Source organism: Trichosurus vulpecula, chromosome 6, assembly GCF_011100635.1.
Source record: "Trichosurus vulpecula isolate mTriVul1 chromosome 6, mTriVul1.pri, whole genome shotgun sequence".
In the NCBI taxonomy this organism is placed as follows: Eukaryota; Metazoa; Chordata; class Mammalia; order Diprotodontia; family Phalangeridae; genus Trichosurus; species Trichosurus vulpecula.
The window spans coordinates 83164016-83184741 of NC_050578.1; the positions used below are offsets into that span (position 1 = coordinate 83164016).

General features: G+C 35.9%; 1 protein-coding gene across 1 annotated transcript in view; it reads right to left on the bottom strand.

Annotated features, from left to right (window-relative positions):
* TLL1 (tolloid like 1) overlaps nucleotides 1-20726 on the bottom strand; it is a 332054-nt gene that overhangs the window by 76569 nt on the left and 234759 nt on the right. The window contains exons 12-16 of the mRNA XM_036763870.1: nucleotides 17348-17493; nucleotides 7880-8075; nucleotides 6114-6239; nucleotides 5072-5232; nucleotides 1667-1847 (exon numbers count right to left, since the gene is read on the bottom strand). Of these exons, the coding sequence (XP_036619765.1) occupies nucleotides 1667-1847; nucleotides 5072-5232; nucleotides 6114-6239; nucleotides 7880-8075; nucleotides 17348-17493 (810 nt within the window). The remainder of the gene's footprint in view (nucleotides 1-1666; nucleotides 1848-5071; nucleotides 5233-6113; nucleotides 6240-7879; nucleotides 8076-17347; nucleotides 17494-20726) is intronic.

Here is a 20726-nt window from a genome sequence, read left to right on the forward strand (position 1 = left end):
ACTTAATTATAGTAAAAGAGCAAATTGATGACAAGATTAAAAGCCTTCCATAGACATAGTGGGGAGCAACATATTTGCATGTGTTTTCTTTATCTGTGTACTATCAGAGGAAAATATGTATTGTTTTTTTTATTGCACAGTCTAAGAAAGTGCAGAATTAAGGATTAGAAACCAGGTTTTTGAAAGCTTAACCTAAATTAACATAAAAATTAAAATATGGTACATTATTAGCATATTAAAAGTTATATTTTACAATTTAGATAACATGATCAAAGTTAGCCTTGCTATCAGAAAATTTAAATTATCTCTTTGAGAGCTTACTGAATAAAAATATTGGGTAAACATATCTATAATCCACTTTTACAGAGAGCATACTTTCTCATTACACAGAAATATTAAGAATCTACTTTGAAAATAGCCAATGAATACCTAAGACAGAAAAAAAGAAATTAAGATTAAAGTTGGTTAATGGGCAGAATAAGGAAAGGAGGGGAAGTCAGAAAATGCATAGTGAGTGCACTTTAGAATCATGAACTGTGTCTCAGCGGATCATATACAAACTTTTTTTATTTTTTTTAAAAAAAAATGTTGGTGTGAACCTAAGATTTCAACAGCACAGGGGACTCCTTTTGCTGAAGCAAGCCAGCAAGTACAATGCAACTTAAAGATTCAGAGAGCTCTGTTTTGAGCTCTGAGATGTTAAGTGACTTGCCCAATATATAAATGTGTGTGTCTGAAGTGAGGATTAAAATGAAGTCTTCCTGAAGGTATTCTTGGCTCTAGGCTTAGTTCTCTATCCACTACACCATTTTATCAAGTAAATTCTATGCCCAAAACTTGTGCTAGACATTATAATTTTTTTTGTGTGATAAGGGGAGGCATATTGATTTTCATATTGCCCTAAGAAAAATAAAGTATAATCTTATAACTATGTTATACACATATTCAGTGTGGCAAATATGTATAATACACATATTTAGGTGGCACCATAAATAAAGTGATCGGACTGAAAAAAGACTGAGTCTAAACCTGGCCTCCCATATTTACTCCTGTGTGATCCTGGGCAAGATACTTAACCTCTATTTGCCTCTGTTTCTTCATTTGTAAAATTGGGCTAAAAATAGCACCGACCTTCCACACTTGATGTAAGGATAAAATAAGATGATTATCTGTAAAGTGCTTTGTAAATCTTAAAGTGCTTTATAAATATTAGCTATTAATATAGAAAATATAGAAAATATTAATATATCTCTATGTGTATATATAATATACACCAAATGTGTGTGTGTGTGTGTGTGTGTGTGTGTCTGTCTGTGGGGAGAGAGAGAGAGAGAAAGAGAGGGAGAGAGAGAGAGGGGGAGAGGGAGGGAGGGAGGGGGAAAGAGAATTTAAAATTAATTATAAAAGTTTTTGATAATATGCTACTTGGTAAATAGACAACCTTAAAAAAAACTACATTTAGAATGCTGTAGATATTTTGTGATGTTCATGTGTTTAGGAGTAATTAGTTTCCAATAGAGAAAAGCCAATTTTAAATGATATGTCAAAATTCCAAGTCTTTGGTCATCCTGGCTAAGTACATAAAACAAAATGGATGATAATAGACACCTGGTCTTGTCTAATAAGAGGTTCTCCTTATACCCTACCATCATCTCACTTTCCATACCTGAGAAGAAATGAGCTTTGAAACCCTTCTTAGAAACGGTGTTGTCAGATTTGAATTCAATCCTCATATTGTTGAACTGGGAAGTGATGACCTCAGGTACTTCTGCCCCACAAAATTTGCCATGTAATTTGGAGTCTGAGGACAATCCACTTCGGATCTCCACATAATCATATTTGCAAACCTGTGGCAGGGGTGAAAGGTCTTCATTTAAGTCAACTTAAAAGCATTTTAGAAGAGAAGAATACAAGACCCTTGAGGTTAGGGACTTTTTGGTTTTTGTCTATTTCCAGCAACTTGTTTATCCCAGGAATATACCACTGCTAAATCCTATTATGTGACAATTGCTTAATAAATATTTATTTTTTCCAATTGAATTGACCTTCACAGCTCTACCTTTATATAATGTCCTTGACACCCTAAGTTTTCTGCCTAGCTTTGTCATAGAAAGTTGAAGACTGACAGCTAAAGGGAAAACGATGAAGAAAAAGGATTATTTTCATATGATTATGGGATCATGGATGTACTAGACTAATCCTAGATGTCATCTACTCTACCACCCTCATTTTTCAGTTAAGGAAACTGAGACTCAAAGAATGTATGACTTGCCATTGTATAAAATGCAGACTTGGAGTCAGGAAGACCTGAGTTCAAATCCGTCTTCAGACACATACTGATTGGCTGACCATGAGCAAATCATCAAGCCATTCAATTTCTCTCAACCTAGTCCCTCATCTGTAAAACAGGGGAAATTGTACCACCTACCTCACAGTTGTGAGGATCAAATGTGTGCCTATATGTGTGTATGTGTGTGTGTGTATAAGTATATGCGTGTATGTATATATATGTCTGTATGTATTTATATTTGTGTCTATATACACACGTTATGTGTATATGTACGTGTGTGTGTGAAGAGTACACTGCAAATCTTAAAGCACTATACAGATACCAGCTATATAAATGTTAGCTTGGCGATAAGAAGTAAAAGACAGTAAAAGGAAGGGAGAAAAGGGATGCTCTAAGCAGCTACACATGTTTAAGGGAACCAAAGCAGAATTAGCATCTTTACTGGTTTTCAATTTAAAAGTCACCAACATGGAAGATGGGAAAATACAGGACACTTTCCCTCTAAGAATTCAAATCCAAGGCTCATAATCACATCTTTTAAAAATCCAATAAAATAACTTTAACTTGAAATTCACATTAATTTCTTATCCTCTTTGAATTAATTGGTGGAATGTCTGTTTGTCCCTCAGAGAAGTCAGGGCAAGAATTTGATTGAAACTCCAGATATTTGTTTTATAAGCTGTGTTCTAATTTCATATGGATGGGAGGAGTTAAATGAATGCAAGGTATCCTTTGGGTTTTTTATTAAGTCTTATACAGATGACTCTGTGATCCATTACCAAGGTTTCTCTATTTATTGTACATTTTGAATTCCACAGGCAGCATGAATGACCTTATTATATAAAGGTGTAATTAATGCCCTTAACGAATGCATATAACTTACCACTGAAGCCAGGCCCTTATGATGCTAACATAGTGATTAATAAGCAAACGTCCTTAGAGAAAAAAATAACTATTTTCTCTATCTGATACCACTGCATTTATTTTTTTTTTAACAAAGAGGGAATACAAGATCGAGCAAAGGTATACATGTAAGAAAGCATACCTTGCTAAGAAGAGAATCAGGTTTTTTTCAATTAAAAAATGAATCAGGGCATTCGTTTAGTACTGGCTTCTCTTTTGGGGTAAGGAGAAAGACAAAGCAAAATGATAAAGTTTTAACTTTCGTCTGAAATTGTACAAACCAAGTTTTGCTTAGGACAGATTTATTTTATAACCAAGTTATGGGGCAGCTAGGTGGCACAGTGAGTAGAGAGCACCGGCCCTGGAGTCAGGAGGACCTGAATTCAAATGCGGCCTCAGACACTTGACACACTTACTAGCTGTGTGACCTTGGGCAAGTCACTTAACCCCAATTGCCCAGCCTTCACCCCTCCAAAAAAAAAGCCAAGTTATGAACCTATGAAAATATACAGTACCTAGTTAAAATTTTCCAAACAGTAATGCCATTATAATTTAAGCAACTCTGGGAGGTGTTACAAGGTTAGCAAAGCACCTTTTTATGAAAGAACTACTACTTCTAATAGTATAATATTTTTTAGTATCTAACCTCATTTTTGTATAAAACATTTTACCTTAAGTACTCCCACCCCTGAAACTTCTAAGCTCCTTTGATTCATGTTATCATTAATGAAATCAAAATGTCAGTCACCTACTATAAGTAGGTTTCAGAAAAAAAACCTGTCATTCAGGGTAAAGATTTCATGAAATCATAGTATTCGTTGGGAAATCACATCCTTTAAACAAATCAAAGTTTAGAGCATATCAATGGATTTGTTGCAACTGGCATACTTTTTCATTTCATTTCAGTTTTCATTTCAATGACTTCTCACAAAATCTGTGATACTATAGATCTGTGGAGGAAGACAACATGAGTTTTTAGAGAGGATTTTGGATTTGAGGTCTGAGGTCACAGGTTTGAATCTCAGCTATTTCACCTACTACTTAGAATACTTTAAGTGGGCCTTTCTGGGCCTCAGTTTCCTCCTCTGTAAGTTGAATGGTTAGACTATATAAGCCTCAATCCCTTCTATTTCTAAATATCTGATACTGTTATGAGAGAGAATATAGGCAAGAATTGCACAGAATCTGAAGATTTAACGTGTTATCTTCACTGATGACTCACCAACATACTAGAGGGAGCAATTAATTCTTCAAGAATAAACTACTCTGAGATTGCTAGAGTAGGATATCTATAAATGCATCAGATACCAGGCTTTAAGGTACCCTAAGGAAACAGCAAGTGTCAATTTGTTGGTTTTTTTTCTTTTTTAAAAAATTATTTAATTTATGGAATAAAATGAGCATTTTCATAAGATAGTATAATTTAATAAATCATCAGCAGAAAGTCAAGATGCAAAGGAGAAGGCATGTGCAAAGGAGAAGAAGGAAAAGGAGAAATCAAAACAAAAAAAGAAAAAAACAAATATGAAGAGTAGACAAATAGAGAGACAGAAATAATGTGCAGAGCGGGAGACTCTACTCATTTCTATTATTTTAAACATATGTGTATATATATATATATATATATATATATATATATATATATATATATATATCATAGATCTAGGCTAGAAGTGATCTTGCAACACTTCAATTTTACAATTTACAATTGAGGAAACTGAGGCCCAGAGAGATTAAATGATCTAAGACCATATAACAGTAAATAGCAAAGCCATCGTTTGTATCTCAGACCTCTGATTCCATTTTTTTTTTATTTTCAAAATATCTTCAGAAGTTCACTGAATGGGATGGGGAAACTGTCATGTAATCTTTACTTACTTCATTGCCCTCTAGCTCAAAAAATTCAAATTTCATAGAAATTCGGTACTGGGTTGGAGCCACCACCTGCCAAATGCAGTTTTTATTGGGAGGGTATTCTTTGGGCCAGCCTGGGGTGGTTATGGTGCCATTGAGCTTTGTCAGAAGTCCTCCACAAGCAGCTGAAACAGAAGAAAACAGAAGAAAAAAACATAAGAAAAAAAGTTCTTCCTTTTCCCAAGGCTACTGGAAATCACCTCTCAGAGCTCTCACCTAGCATACTGATTACATCCCCTCACTGAAAATGGATTCCCTGCCTCCCAATAACCGGCAGTATTGGCGTCAATACAGTCAAAGTGTAAGTCACTATATGAAGTCTTTCCTCATCTACCAGATGCATTCCCTCTCCAGTTATCTTGTATTCATTTTGCATTTTATATACGGTGGCAGCGTTTCCCTAATTAAAATGTAAACCCTTTGAGATGGGACAACTTCATTTTTGACTTTGTATCTCTAACACATTGTCTAGCATGTGGTAAATAGTAAGTGATTAATAAATGCTTGATGCTTCTTCTGATTTCTAATTCTAGAGAGAACCAGTCCACATGCTCTGCTTATTTTTCTTGATCAAAAGGCCCACAGTTGGATCTCACATCAATCCACCTGGGGGTAAAGTTAACCCAAATTTTTCCATATATGCATCAGAGCTACTGTGCTTGAAGATCACCCTGATTGGGATTGAGGTAATATGGAGAATTAACTCATATCCTCCCAGTTCCACTAGTATGCTGGCCCACAACAATGTTGAACAAAATGATTTCATCTTAAATCACATGATAGGAAGTATAGGTGTTGTAATACCAAAAGAATTAAAGCAGCCTAATTTATAAGGCTATCCCATGGCATGGAACCCAGGGCTAAATTAATAAGCACTCTAGTGAAGTTCAAGCTGAGGTGTGTTTGGGGAACAATCATTCCCTACTACTACATATCTAGCAAATTATACAAAGCATGATTTTGATCCAGTGTGAGTTATCGATTTATTTTGGAAATGAGCACATACCTTCACAACTCCTTTTATCAGGCCCAAGCTCATAGCCAGGTTCACAAGCACACTGATAACTTCCCAAAGTGTTTACACATCGCTGTTCACACCCTCCATTGTCAGGTTTTGCACATTCATCTTCCTCTATGGACAAGAGGGAGAATAATAAAATAATCTATCATGATCCTTCTCATTTCTGGTGAACTGAATATATGTTTTATAATAATTTGTGTATACAAACATATGTGTATATATATCTATGTGTGCATAAATACATACACATATATAAACTAAACATTGTACTTAGGTATACATATCATCATTACAATGTTAAAATATATTCTATGGAATTAAAGGCATTCATTGTAAAACTAGAACTTGGGAAATCAACTCTTTCACCCGAAACAACTGACAGCTGCAGCCCTGCTTTATAATTTCTTTGTGGATGACCTATAGGAATTTAGGTGTCAGAAAACTAAATGTTGCATAAGTAATAAGAGAATGAATGCAAATCTGTAACAAGGTCACTTAAAAGGGCACTTTATCTCCCATAGAATGAATGTAGGTTTTCCTGAATTTGTACTCAAAAATAGATGAACAGAATCACCCAAATCCTGGGCTTTGATCTGATTGATGCTAAAAAGACACAATAAACACCAGCATAAAAGAAAATGTTACTGACTACGGAATTTCTGAATGTTAACTGCATAGTAATATTTAGAATATTTGTGCTAACATGTTTTAAAAGCAATTATCAGTAGCAGGGATAAAAAATCTACTCACTGATCTAATCTCTTTTTTAAAATTCAGTTTAAATCTTTCTATATTGCTTGAATGTGTGATATATTTGTGAAGTGAAAAAAAATTAATCAGTTTTTCCCTTACTCTGAATACATATGTTGAACTCTGATGTCTATTAAGGAAACGCTAAATTTTTGCTCTTCAGAAGTAAAAAAAAAAATGCTCTATTCTAAAAAAAGTGTACATTTAAAGCAGAACTACAAAATAAAACATTTTCCATTTTAGTTTTTGAGTACAAATTTTCCTATGGGGGATGAATTTTTTTAAAAGAAAACAACAAATATAGGTTGCTCAAAAAATAAAATTAGTGTGCATTTGCACTTATAACGGAGAAAGAAAACAATGTCATTCTGACTCATTCAGTATGAAAATAATAAAACACTTCAAAACATAAAAATCAGAAAGCTACTGATTGTGGAAATAAATGGACATTTAGCTATATAATTAAAAATAAATTCTTGAGAGAACTGTTTTCCACAAATAAAGGGGATCTTTTTACAAAATAAATTTTTATTTTATAAAATATATATATATATATATAAATGTTCTGCTAAAGGACTTTGTGCATTAAATATTGTGGTAAGACACTCATCTACCTGTAGTGGTTTAAGATAAGGTCTTGCCTGGCAACACCGGAAATGACTAGAGGGTCAGAATACCCCTATACCCCTTCTTAAATTTAAGATTTCTCAGAGTAAAAAGAGAAAGAACTTAACAATAGGCATTATATTGTTGCTACGAATACATAAATGCCACCATTTCCCTAATGCTGTATTTCATCACAACTATTTTGAACACTCAGAAGTACTGTTCATTCAGTAAACCGACTGCTCCTTAATTCAATGCGAAGTATCAAATCACCTTTCCTAAGGGGAAACAATAAAGGAAAGAGAGAAAGGAGAAGGAGAGGGGGAAGGGGAGAGGGAGAGAAAAGGAAAGAAAGAAAAATAAATTTTCTCTAGCTAGAAAGTTTTGATTTGTACCTTTAAAAAAGTTAGCAGCAAACCCAGCTTTGTTAACAGTTCCATCTGAAACAAACTTCATCCACAGCGTATTAGAAGTCGACTTGATATCTTCTGGTTTATCATAACCACAAAAATGGCCAATCAAAGGACTATTTTCATCGGATCCATCTCGAATTTCCAGGTAGTCATAAGCACAGCTATCATGTCTTTCAATCTGAAATAGGGAAAGTTGGTGCTGACTTTTTTTTGCTAAGTTTATGGACTATTTCTAGAGAATAAAATTTCTATGAAAATAATGATACATAAATAATTCTTAATGTCACAGCAACATAGGCATATATTATGTAAATGGACACATATAAGTATGAAAAGATTATGCATATATATATGTGAATATGTATATATTTATTTCACCCTGCTTATAGTATTAATAAGGAGTATATATGACCAAAGGAATTCATGGGCATTCAGAATTCCTTTATACTTCGCAAACCCAAAAATGACCTCTCATCCACTGCTCTTCAGTAGATGGGCAAATCTGAGAGATGAGTAGATCTCAAAGGTCTCTCTACAGGAAAAAAAGATAGATTCTTATATGAAACTGAATGTTTTTCTTTTCTTTCTTTTTTTTTTGCTTTATATATAAAAAAGAGTTGGAAATGATGACAGTCATGATTTTAAATTTACTTCAAAATTGGTGAAAATACCCAGGGACCCAAATAATTTATTTAAAAGCTATAAAAGTGTTATAATGATTTGTTTTATTTCTTTAACCAAGCCATTCTTCTATTCCAGAAAATACTGGAAACAAATTGCTTAACCAGCAATACTTTTTTTGCAATCTACCTGATAATATGAAATTACATTCCTCTTAAATCTATGAAACACTTTACTGTTAATTGGCTTGCTATAATTGAACTAGTATATTACATGACCACCACTCACTTTCCAATGTCTATAGTTAAGAAGGCTTCAATCTAAACTTTTTTTCCTACATGTTTGGGAAACTTGATTGATTTCTTTTACATGAAAAAAAGCAAATATCAGGACAGATACTTAGCCAACAAAGTTTTGTGGAACTTTATAAGCTTGGTGTGTTTTTATTGTTGCTTTGTTTTGTTTTTCGGTGGCCTTAGATTCCCACTCCTTACCCCTCCTCCTGGTGACAAATTTTGACCATACTCAACAACGACAAATTTGAACTGGGAATTACTGTTTGCTTTGAAGACTGGACCTTTAAAAGCACACTCTACTGCCTTTTTTCCCCTATAGAAACAGAAGGAAAATGCCACTAGCTCAATAATTTCAATAGAGTCAACACTTTTTATAAAACTAAATATGGAAATTATCAGGCATATCATTGATTTCAAACCATGAGAAGGTGGGAAGGGAATAAACATTTATGTACTTCCAACTATGTATCAGGCACTGTGCTAAGTCCCTTTTAGAAATATTATTATCACATTTGATTCTTACAATAACTCTGCAAGGTAAATACTATTATTCTCCTAATTTACAGTTGAAGAAACTGCGACAGAGGTTGAGTGACTTGCCCAGGGTCATGCAGCTAGTAAGAGTCTAAGGCTGGACTTGAACTCAGGTCTTCCTTAATCCAAGCCCAAGGCTCTATCCACTGCATTATCAGCTGTCTCTGCAGCATGAGACAATGTCTATCATTTTCACTGTACAATAATATTTCATATATTCCCTGGTACAAAATTGACAAGTCACATCTTAGCTATACTGTGTTTTAAATATTATATATCAATATATGCTCACATAAATGAGAAATATGAATTTCAAAGAAAGATGATTTCATTATTTAGAAATAAGCACAACACATTTTCTCTGACAGCTCAAATTTCTTCATCTAATAATGTAATGGGGCAGCACAATGGATAGAGTGCCAGGCCTAGAGTCAGGAAGACTCATCTCCCCGAGTCCAAATCTGGCCTCAGACACTTACTAGATGTGTGACCCTGAGCAAGTCATTTAATCCTGTTGGCCTCAGTTTCCTCATCTGTAAAATGAGCTGGAAAAGGAAATGGCAAATCATTCCAGTATCTTTGCCAGGAAAACCCCAAATGGGGTCCTGAAGAGCCGGACACAGCTAAACCTGACTGAACAACAAAAAAAGTAATGTAGCAGGTAGCTGGGTATAAATATCTAGATTCAGCAAAGAAAGTAGATTGAGTACAATGATGTTACATTAATAACTCCAAGCTCAATCTGGCAAAGAAACAATAAAAAAGAATAGGAAGGCCAAGGAATTTATAAAAAAATCTTTCCGTCTTATTTCAATCTAATTTCTAGTTCATACTTGAAGTGACCAAGTACGCTATCATGTACAATTACACACATCATCAATGCTTTTTAATAGTGACAGTGGTGATTTCATACACTTACTAAGGTATTCAAAGGGGAAAACACTTTGGACCATGTATCTTAAACTGACAAAAATAAATTCAGAATAATATAGAAAAGAATAGGAAGTTCTATGTTGTCTTCGGTAAGGAGATATTGTAGGAAAACTTCTGGTATGATTTTTTAAGACTGCCAAGATTCTACATGTTAATATACTTTAAAATGTTCACGAAATACAAAAAAATCAAGCCAGTTGAGCAAAATTTCTGCCAAAGAATGCAGCTGCTTGCCAAAGGGTTAGCCTAGAAGACAGTACTGTTAGTGAAAAATGATCAAAATGCTGATTTAGTGCTAGGTGCTCCAAAAGGAAAGGAAAGCCTTAATGTAGGAGCAATAAGCTAAAAACCTGTTGGATAGATCTGATTTAAAAGTAAAAGATCAATGGATGGAGGTTATCTGCATGCCCAGCTGCCATGAGAAGTTTCTTCTGTAGATCAAATCTGTAAGGGGAACCACCATCTTGAGTTCTGAAGAGAGGACCAACATTATTAATGCTGCAGGAAAAAATGGTGTTAACTGGTAGAGATTAGAGATGTTTATTAAGTGGTATAAACACATGTATACACACATTCACACTACTGCTAGACATCTAGGAAGCAAAGCAAGCTAGATTTCCCCTTGTTGAACACCAGAGGCAAATTACTCCCTTTGAAATTATAAACAATAACATTAGGGTTTGATGCTTGTGGCCAAAATAAACTGGATTCAAATCTCTACTATGCCCTTTTTTTGCCCTTTTTTGTGTAGCCTTTGGCATGACACATAATGTCAATAATAACTTAGATTTATTCAATTCTTAACTTTTCTAAGACATTGCATATAAAGACTAGGGATGGGGACCAGACCTTAAGTTTCACTAAGAAGTCCAAAACTTTCATATAAGAAGGTACATGAAAATGTTTGCTGAATGACCTGAAAGAATCAGTAAATGAAACCAAAAGATTATACCCAGACCAAGAGAAACCAAGGACAAAAATAACAGCCTAAACAGCTAACATTTCCTGCTCCTGAGGTTTTAATTAATTGTACAGGTGTATGTCGCTTCACAGAATCAACCCATTCCCCCAAAAATTATGTGTCCATCAAATAAAAAATTCAGAGGTGCTTTAATTTCACATCTGATTGATTCTCGATTGTCAGTTAAATCTCTCCGTCCATCCTCCTGACATTCAGCCTCTCAAGTAGTTAATGTTCTGTAACCAGCAGTCCTGTCAAGTTTATCCAGCACTTGGTGTAATCCTGGAAGAAATACCTATGGAAAACCTTTGTCAGTTTCTGAAAATACAGACTCGGATTCATATCCATATATCATAATTCTTAGTCCACTGTGCTACCGCTTCATGCTAAGCTTTCAATCAAGCCCAATTTCATCTGTCATCTGACAGATGGCTGTTTTATAATAAATTAAAGATCAAATGATTCCTAGTACTATTTATGGACTCAATCTTAATTCTATATGTTATGATTATGTATGGATAGTTTCTGAAGAGAAGACCCAGCAGTCTACTGGAACAACACTCCAGCTACAGGATGAAATAGGGTTAGGAAGCAGAGATGTGAGGTGTTTAGTAAGTGCTATAAGGACACATGTGTGCACACACACACTACCAGAGGTGAGATGACATTTAGGGAGCAAACCAAACTAGATGCTACATCTATGCATATGTAAATGCATATGAATATCTTCTAAAAGAAGTAAGAGGTATTTTCATGAAAGTTTGTTATAGAACTGCAACTGGCATTTGAAAAAGCTACAGTAAATTTTAAGTCTTTGGAGCTCAAATTCCAGTTTTTACCTTGACTTTAAATTGCCTCGTAATTGCTGCTCAATACATAAACTATGGTATAATTTGTGTATAGTTTATTAAACATCTGTTATGGGCCAGGCATTGGGCTGGCCCATACACAAAACTGAAATCAATACAGTTCTTACCTTCAAAGAGCATATAATCAAGTAATAGGATGAGATGTATGTAAATAACTACGATATTATAAAATGATTAAATGCAGAGGAAAAGTAGTACAGCCTGTGAAATGAGAGATTTAAGGAGGAAGGGCTACCTACTGGGATGGGGAAAAGCAAGGAGAGTTAAGAAGGAGGAAGAGATCGGGGAAGACTCCATGTAGGGAAACATGTCAGTAAAGTAGAGACAGTGGGGCAATCCATTCCATTCTAAGGACCTGGGCTCAGTCAACATTTTCACATTAATGACACAGGATTAAGGCATAAAATCTTTGTTAGACTGAAAAATGTTAATGTTTCACAATGGCAGTGTAACTAGAACCATAATTTATCCACACAGTGACTGATCTTCCTTATAGCTCATCATCTATTCATAAAATAATGACAAACAGGATTATATACAGCATTTATGTATATATGTGTATGTGTGTATACACACACACACACACACACACACACACACATACACACTCCTATCCTTCACAAGGACTATTTTTAAGTTAACAGGAAATGTTTAAAGGACGTAAAAGAACTGCTTCTTATTAGGCAATAGCCTAAGCATTACAGGGTAAAAATCTTTGTGTCCAGGTCTAGGATGCTTTACCACAGTAATGGCAGTTCAGGCTATCAGATGCCTCATAATTATAAGCACAATATTCCAAAATGGAGAATGCATAGAAATGTTAAAAAGTAGAACAGACTTAAACACACTTAAATTAACATGTGTATAAAGAGAAGGAATTCCAATTCAAACATATGTAGGCCCTATGTTTATTTCACTTTTTTGCTTTATTTACATTTCTTTGAAGTCACTGCTATAAACATTTCCTGTCTCCCAAGCTTTCCCTTCTGCTTTAAGTGCTGAAAGGTTTTTTTTTTTTTGGTTAAATAAGGGGATGACACAAGTTTTTCAATTTATTTTTTCTTCTTTTTGTTTTATTTGGGCTAAAACTCTTGATAAAACTTCACTGATTAAAAAAAAAACCAAAAAACAAAAAACTCCTGCAGTGGGGACTCCCTATGGCCACGCGGATTGAAAATTGTTCAGAATCTAATAGAGTCACCTGGGAAACTGAAAGGTTAAGGTCACGCAGAATGTGTCATAGTCAGCACTTGAATCCAGATCTTCCTGAATCTGAGCCTACATAGCTATCTTCTCCAGTGTCCTGCTTCTCAGAATTTTTCAGTCTATTGATATAACATTTTCTAAGGATAAAGAATAAATTCACTAATTATTAAACAAGGTTATACTAATAACTTTGCACATGAAAAATTGCGCACTATCATCAGGCAATTAGGCATAGACTCATAGCCGAAAGAGGAAATCCCTTGCCTTTTGTGGCAGTGTTTTCACCCTCCCAGGTCCCCAGAGGGTTCATTCAGTGCTTATCAAAATCAGAAATTCCTTCAAAAGCAATAAAGGCTTTCAAATCACAATTATGTTTTGCCTTTCTCAAATGCTTGTACTATCTCAATTTCAGGAATATTGACTTGCCAATAATTATCAATCTGTTCTTTGATTGATAATTACTGACAGGTGGTGTAGTGGATAAAGTGCCAGTCCTGGAGTCAGGAAGACTCATCTTCCTGAGTTCAAATCCGGCCTCAGACACTTACTAGTTTTGTGACCCTGGGCAAGTCACTTAACCCTGTTTGCCTTAGTTTCCTTGTCTATAAAATGAACTAGAGAAGGAAATTGCAAAGCACTCCAGTGTCTGCCAAGAAAACCCCAAATGGGGTCATGAAGAGTTAGACACGGCTGAAAATGACCGAACAATAGCAACAAAATTCTGTGACAGCTAAGGGTTAAAATATCAATTCTGTTTTCTTTTTAATGCCTTCTCTCTCTCTTTCTCTTCTAAACCCTGTAGTCCCCTATTATTAAAGAGGAATTCCACAAAATGTCTCCTCCACAAAGCTTGTGCAGCTTGGAGAATAACTGGAAGATTCTTTTCCCTGTCTATACACATATACTGTTCCTAAACACCACCTACAGAATCTCTGATTCCAAAGTTGGCAGAAGTGTCAGATGCCATCTATTTTAACCAACTCGAATAAAAATTATCTCTGAAAACACCCTTCAGCCAGACTTTGCTTGAATATCTCAAGGGATAGGGAACCAATTACCTTCGATCCTTTTTGTAACTGTTGTACACTTTTGCCTTGCTCTAATTGTTGGGGAGTTTTTCTTTTCATAAAGCTGAAATCTTCTGCTTTGCAACTTCTATCTATCACTATTGGCTCTGCCTTCTGGGGCTAAGAAGAATAAGTTTAACCCCTCTTGTACTTAAAAGTTTTTCAAATATTCTCTTTTTCCCTTCTCTCCCTGTCCCTCCCTCTCCCTCCCCACCCACTCTCTCTTTTTCTCTCCCTCCCCATCTTCTCTTCTCTTCTCTCTCTCTGTCTCTGTCTCTCTCTCTCTCCATATAAACAAAGTTTTTTTTGTCGTTTTTTGGCAGGGGGCCCTAGCAGTTCAGGGGACCAGAAAAAGCTTTAAGCAGAAGACAGTGACTGAGTTATATCACACAGAAGCAAAGGAACACCATGAGGCAGAGATAGGGAAGTAATGCATCCCCTCTCACCTCCCTGTTCCCAAAGTATAAACTCCTTGTGGACAGGGGACTATTTTTCATTTTAACTTTCTATTCCCAGGACCTGGCAAATATGCCCCATATATAGAAGGTATTTAATAAAGGCATGCTGGATTAGATTGGCTCTCATTTTCCCTCACCTTTGCCTTGACTTTCTGATTTTTGGAACTTTGATTTATGCCTTAATTACAGACCACAGAATTCCCAATATCTGATTTGACCCAGATTTTTCTTCCTTCCTCTGTTTTGGCTCCAACCTACCTTTCCAACCTCAATTACTCCTCCTTCTACATGGTGCAGTCTTCCCAATCAGCCTTCTCTGTGTTTTTCACTCATGATAAGACATCTCCTGTCTTCATGCCTTTCTGCTCTATGCCTGGAATGTATTACTTCTCCTTCTGTGTGGTATAATTCAGTTCCTATCTTCTGCAGAAAGCTTCCTCTGATCCCCCTAATTGCTAGAGCCCTCTCCACAAAAAACCAACATCGTATTTAACCACTTTGTGTGTATGTATATATTTATAAAATTTATATACTTAAATTAGCTTTATACACAATTAATCAATCACAATTTATTAAGGACCCGCTATGTGCTAGGCACTATGCCAAGTACTAGGGATACAAAAAGAGGCTAAAGACAGTCCCTTCCCTGAAGAAGCTTACAGTCTAGTAGGGGAGACATGCAAATATATATACAAAGCAAGACATATGTAGAATAGGAAGTAATTAACAAAAGGAAGGCACTAGAATTAAGAATAGTTGGTGAAGGATTCCAGTAAAAGAAAGGATTTTAGCTGATACTTAAAGGAAACTAGGAAGCTGTATTAAATTCCTATTTATACTACACAGTTTGATACGTACTATATGTACTGCATACACTCATATATGTCTCTTCCACTACAATGTGAACTCACTGTGAATAGGGATCATTTTACTCTGTTTTATTCACTAGTATCTCTACTGCCTTGCGTGGTGTCTGGCACATAATAGTCATTTATTCCATGCTTTTTAAATGGCTTCATCACTCTCCAAGCTGCATTGCTGAATAATCTCCACAGGACTTAGTCTAACATGCTGTATAAACCTTTTCACCCTGGAAGCTCACTCCATCCTAGACTGTTTCTTGAAGTGTCAGTGTCCTCTGTAACCTCTGTCCGTGTGGCCTCTCGCCCTGGCTGGCTCCTTGTAGAACCTTCAATTTCAGGAAGAGCCCAGGCCAATCATATGCTCATTCCTCTAAAGGCTGCACTGCTGGCGCATTCCAAAGGACTTTGTCTACTATACAAACCCCGCATCCTGGAGCTGGGTACCTTCACACACACACACACACACACACACACACACACACACACACGACACCCCATTGTTACTTTTCAGCTCTCAACAACAGGTCCTGGCTGATGTTAAAAGAAGGGGGAGCAGAGCTGGTGTACCTGGCCATGGAGGAAGCTGACTTGGTTGTTGTGCAACACAGAAGACAGTTTGTTTACATGCATAGTCCATGGCTGCTGCCCTAAGCAGAAAGTGCCGCACAGGATCTATTTTGGGAGGTTTTTTACATGTCTGGTTTTCAATTCCTACAATTTAATGAAGATTTAAATAAAATGCTAGGCATTTTAAGGTAGAGTCTAGCTTTTTTTTTTAGATCTTTATTAAACTGTTGTAATTGTTGCCTTCTCCCATTAGAATGCAAGCTTCTTGAAGACAGAGACTTTCTTTCAGCTTGTATTTTTATTTCCATTATATTTCTTTTTTTCCCCATCACATCTCTTTTACGGTGCCTGGCACACAGTAAGCACTCAATAAATGCTTGCTGACTGGCCCTCTTGGTTCACTTAGTTGACAAAAGCTATCTTGTACTCTTGGAGTCCCTAGACACTACATCTTGATCTACTAACTAATAGATGTTTAGTTCGCTTCTGCCTTCCTCACTGGAAAATGTTCATTCACTTCTGGGCTTTCTGGCCCTGGACCTATGTTCAGCCTTCTTTTGGTCCTGGTTTGTTATTACTTACGTGACTGGTGTCAATTTTTTTCCTGATAACATAATCACTTTTTGATGATGATGATGATGACAATGGATACTGGGCCAGTGAACTCTCATTTTCTACTGTAAAAAAATCTTTGTTTAATCCCAAACAATAAAGAAATGGTACTTTAAAAAATTAACAAAATAGTTTCCCCATTCTAATAGTAGGTTTAGAAAAAAATAAGAGTAATTATTTAGTGGTGTCCTCAAGCAGCCTTATGGAACAGCATTATGCATTTGTCAAGTGAAACCACTATCAGTTGTTAAAACATTCCTATTCTAGTAAAACAGATAAAATAAACTCACTTTAATCATCTTGAAGAATTCTGCAACAGGAAGAGAAAAAACATCTTTTAACTCTCAATGTTACATTTTATAGACAATCCTTGTATTTCTTCCATGATTTAATAAGGGTGCTCGTAAATGCCACAGTTGTGTTCTGAGCAGGCAGGTTGCTAAGGTCAGTTAAAAGGCTTTACCTCAAATGCCTGAAAGGTTAACCCAACATTGTAGTTCTCTGAAGCTATTATTTTCCACACACATTCTTTCATAGGTCTGTAGTCATCAGGATAATTAGGAGACTGGATCTGGCCTTCGTTTTTATGGATCTCACCACCACAGATTGCTGATAAAAGCAAAGAATCCAATCTTAGCAAAGTAGAATGCTGAAAATACATTTTCACTTAAGTCTAAAGTGATATTTTGGAGAAGTTCCTGGAGATGAGTACATATCAAATGATAATTATATACAAAGGTGACTAACAGTGCTACAAATATTTAGCCCTTTATAAACTGGCCCAACCTATCCTTCCAGGTTTATTACCAACTGCTTCCCTTCACACAGTCTTCAATTCAGCCAGACTGATTTTCTTGCTGTTCTTCATACATGAGCTATCACTTCTCTAATCTGTGCCTTTGTATAGACCCAGGGTGGGGAACCTGTGGACTTAAGGCCACATGTGGCCTTGTCAGTCACTGAGTATGGCTTTTTTTCAGAATCCACATTTTACAAAACAAATCCTTTTGTTTTTATTACTACATTTTTGTTTATCTTTTATATTTTCATTTTATTTCTAAAATCAACATATTAAAAATACTAAAGAATAAAATAAATTTCAATGAAATAATCCTCCCAGAATGACTGGCACAATTAGAACATTAGTAAGCCATATGGGGTAAATTGATGGTTGCTATGCTCATTATTTAGTTCTAACTTCCCCCGCCTGACTGGAACCACTACGACATGAGGCTGGTTGGCTAGAATTAATGGGGGTCGAGTACACCAATCTGTTATCAGCTTTTGACACTGGTGCATTGTGTTTCTGTTTGAAGTGGAACTTATGAATAGTTGCACATATCAACGGTATTTTTTCAATTCTTTTGGCTTAATAGCCCATCATGTCAAAGAAGACCAAGAGAACACAGAAGAAAACAGATTTTTAATGAGGATTGGGAATTCAAATATTATCTTGTTTCTACTAAAGATAAGATGATTTGCTTGCTCTATGATACTACATTATCAACGTTAAAGAAATTCAATGCTCATCAGCATTATAACCCTCATAAGGACCACAAATATTTTAAATTAGAGGAAGAGGTACAAAAGAAATTAAAAGATGAAAAGCAAAAGCAAAGACAATTCTTTCAAGCAGCAATAAGACCTGGAAGTAATGCCACCGAAGCAACTTATAAAGTAGCTTATATACTTGGGGAAAAAGGGAAGCCATTCAGTGATGAAGAAACTATGAAAGAATGCATTGTTGAAGTTGTAGGATGCTTTGACCCCAATAATGTTTCAAAGTACAAACAACTGACTCTTTCAGGGAGAACCATAACTGACTGGCAGCATGAATTAGCCTTCAACTTAACAGAACAACTTAATGCAATACTTCAAAAGGAAAATATATATTATTTAATTACTTTGGATGAATCAACTGATACCATTGACTTGGCCCAGGTTTTATACTTCATTTGGGTCATAATATAAGATTTTCTTTGCTACAAAGAGTTACGCACTTTGGGAATACTTGTGAACAGAACATGGGGAACAGATATCTTCAACAGCTTTCAAGATAAATGTCATGAAATTAGACTGAATTTGGTAAATTTAGTTAGTGTTACATACAGACAGTGCACCTTCCATGACAGGAAAGCATGAGGGTTTATGGAATAGATTAAAAAGTATTAACAGATCTAGATGCTCTCATTTCTTTTCATTGTTTCTTGCATCAGCAAAATTTCTGTCCTAAAGCTACTATTTTAAGTGACACTTTGCAACAAGTTAAAAGTATTGTTAACTATATTCATGCAAATGCAACACAGTATTATCAGTTTCATAAAATGCTAAAGTTGAACAATGAGGCATTCAGTGTGGATTTGTCATACCATTCTAAAGTGTGTTAGCTATCACAGGGACAGGTGTTAGCCAAAATTTTATCTCTGGGAGAACAGATAGTTAAATTTTATGAAGAACAGAATCAGCAGTGTGAATTATTGAAAGATTTCTGTAGGGATGCTGGATTTCTGTGTGAAATCATGTCAAATCAAAACAACTTGAATAATTCTTTGCAAGGTAAAACTAAGTCTATATATGGTATGTGGCAAAAAGTATAAACATTTTGAAAAAAACTATCTTTTTTCAAAATGCTTATTCCTCAAAAGGAAATTTTGGATGAACATTTTCTCTAGTTAGCAAAGGTCATTGATGATATATGTGAATCATCTGAAGAATACACAGCTATTACAGACCTAATAATTGGAGAATACAAAGAAAGGTCAACTGACTTTGAAAATTATAACATCACACTCAAATTAGGATTTCAGCCTCACCTAGTTGATATCACCAAGGTACTAAAGAACTACAGATGGAGTTGTTTGAGCTCTCAGTAAATTATATTTGAAAGCCATTGTTTGATGCTAAGAAAGATCCAATTGGAAAAGGACATAGTAAAAGCAGAGACTCACCTGAGCTCTCCCCCAAACTCTTCCAAATACCTTTAAAATGATTCTAAACAAATTATGGAGCAGGAGAACCCACAAAAAGACAGAGGGAAACAAATTTTCAGGCCAAGACAATTTACAAGGTCAGCAGGAAAGGTCTGTTGCACCAAGGTGAGAGAGGAGTGCAGTCCAGCACAGGCAGTGCAGAGAGAAAATGTGGAGCAGGCCTTAGGAAGACTGAATCACTGACAGCAGTGGCTGCCTCTCCTCCCACCGACACCAAAGACAACTTACAATGTCAGCAGGAAAGGTCTGTCACACCTGGGTGAGAATGGAGCACAGTCCAGCACATGTCATTCCAGCACAGCCCCAGTCTTAGCAAACCAGGAGCAGGCCTTGGGAGGCAGGCAGGACTCTGTTGATTTGCCCATACTCTGATCTGGGTCACAGTCCTGGGTGGCAGTCCCGAGGCAAAGAGTAACACTAGCATAGTAGAACTTGTGGCCACAGTGGAGGAGCCACTCTCCTCATGTTGCAGGACAGAAAAGAACACTTGTGGTCACTTGCAGACCAGAGCACAGGCCAAGACAGTAGTAAACACTTCTCCTTAAGATCATACCACCTTGGAAGAACTGAAAACCTACAGGTCCCAAGAAGCAAAAAACAGCTGCACAAAACTCCTGAAGCTTGGGATAGTGTGCCCTCCACCCTGGAAGCAGAGCCCTACTTTAACAAACAGTTAAAAGTCTAGTAATAAGCTATGAAAATGAGCAAAGAGTGGAAAAATCTCTGAGTATTGAAAGTTACTATGGTGCCAAGGAAGATCAAAACACTCACTCAGAAAAAGATCCTACATCAAACGCCTCCAAGAAAAATATAAATTGGTCTCAAGCCATGGAAGAGTTCAAAAAGGATTTT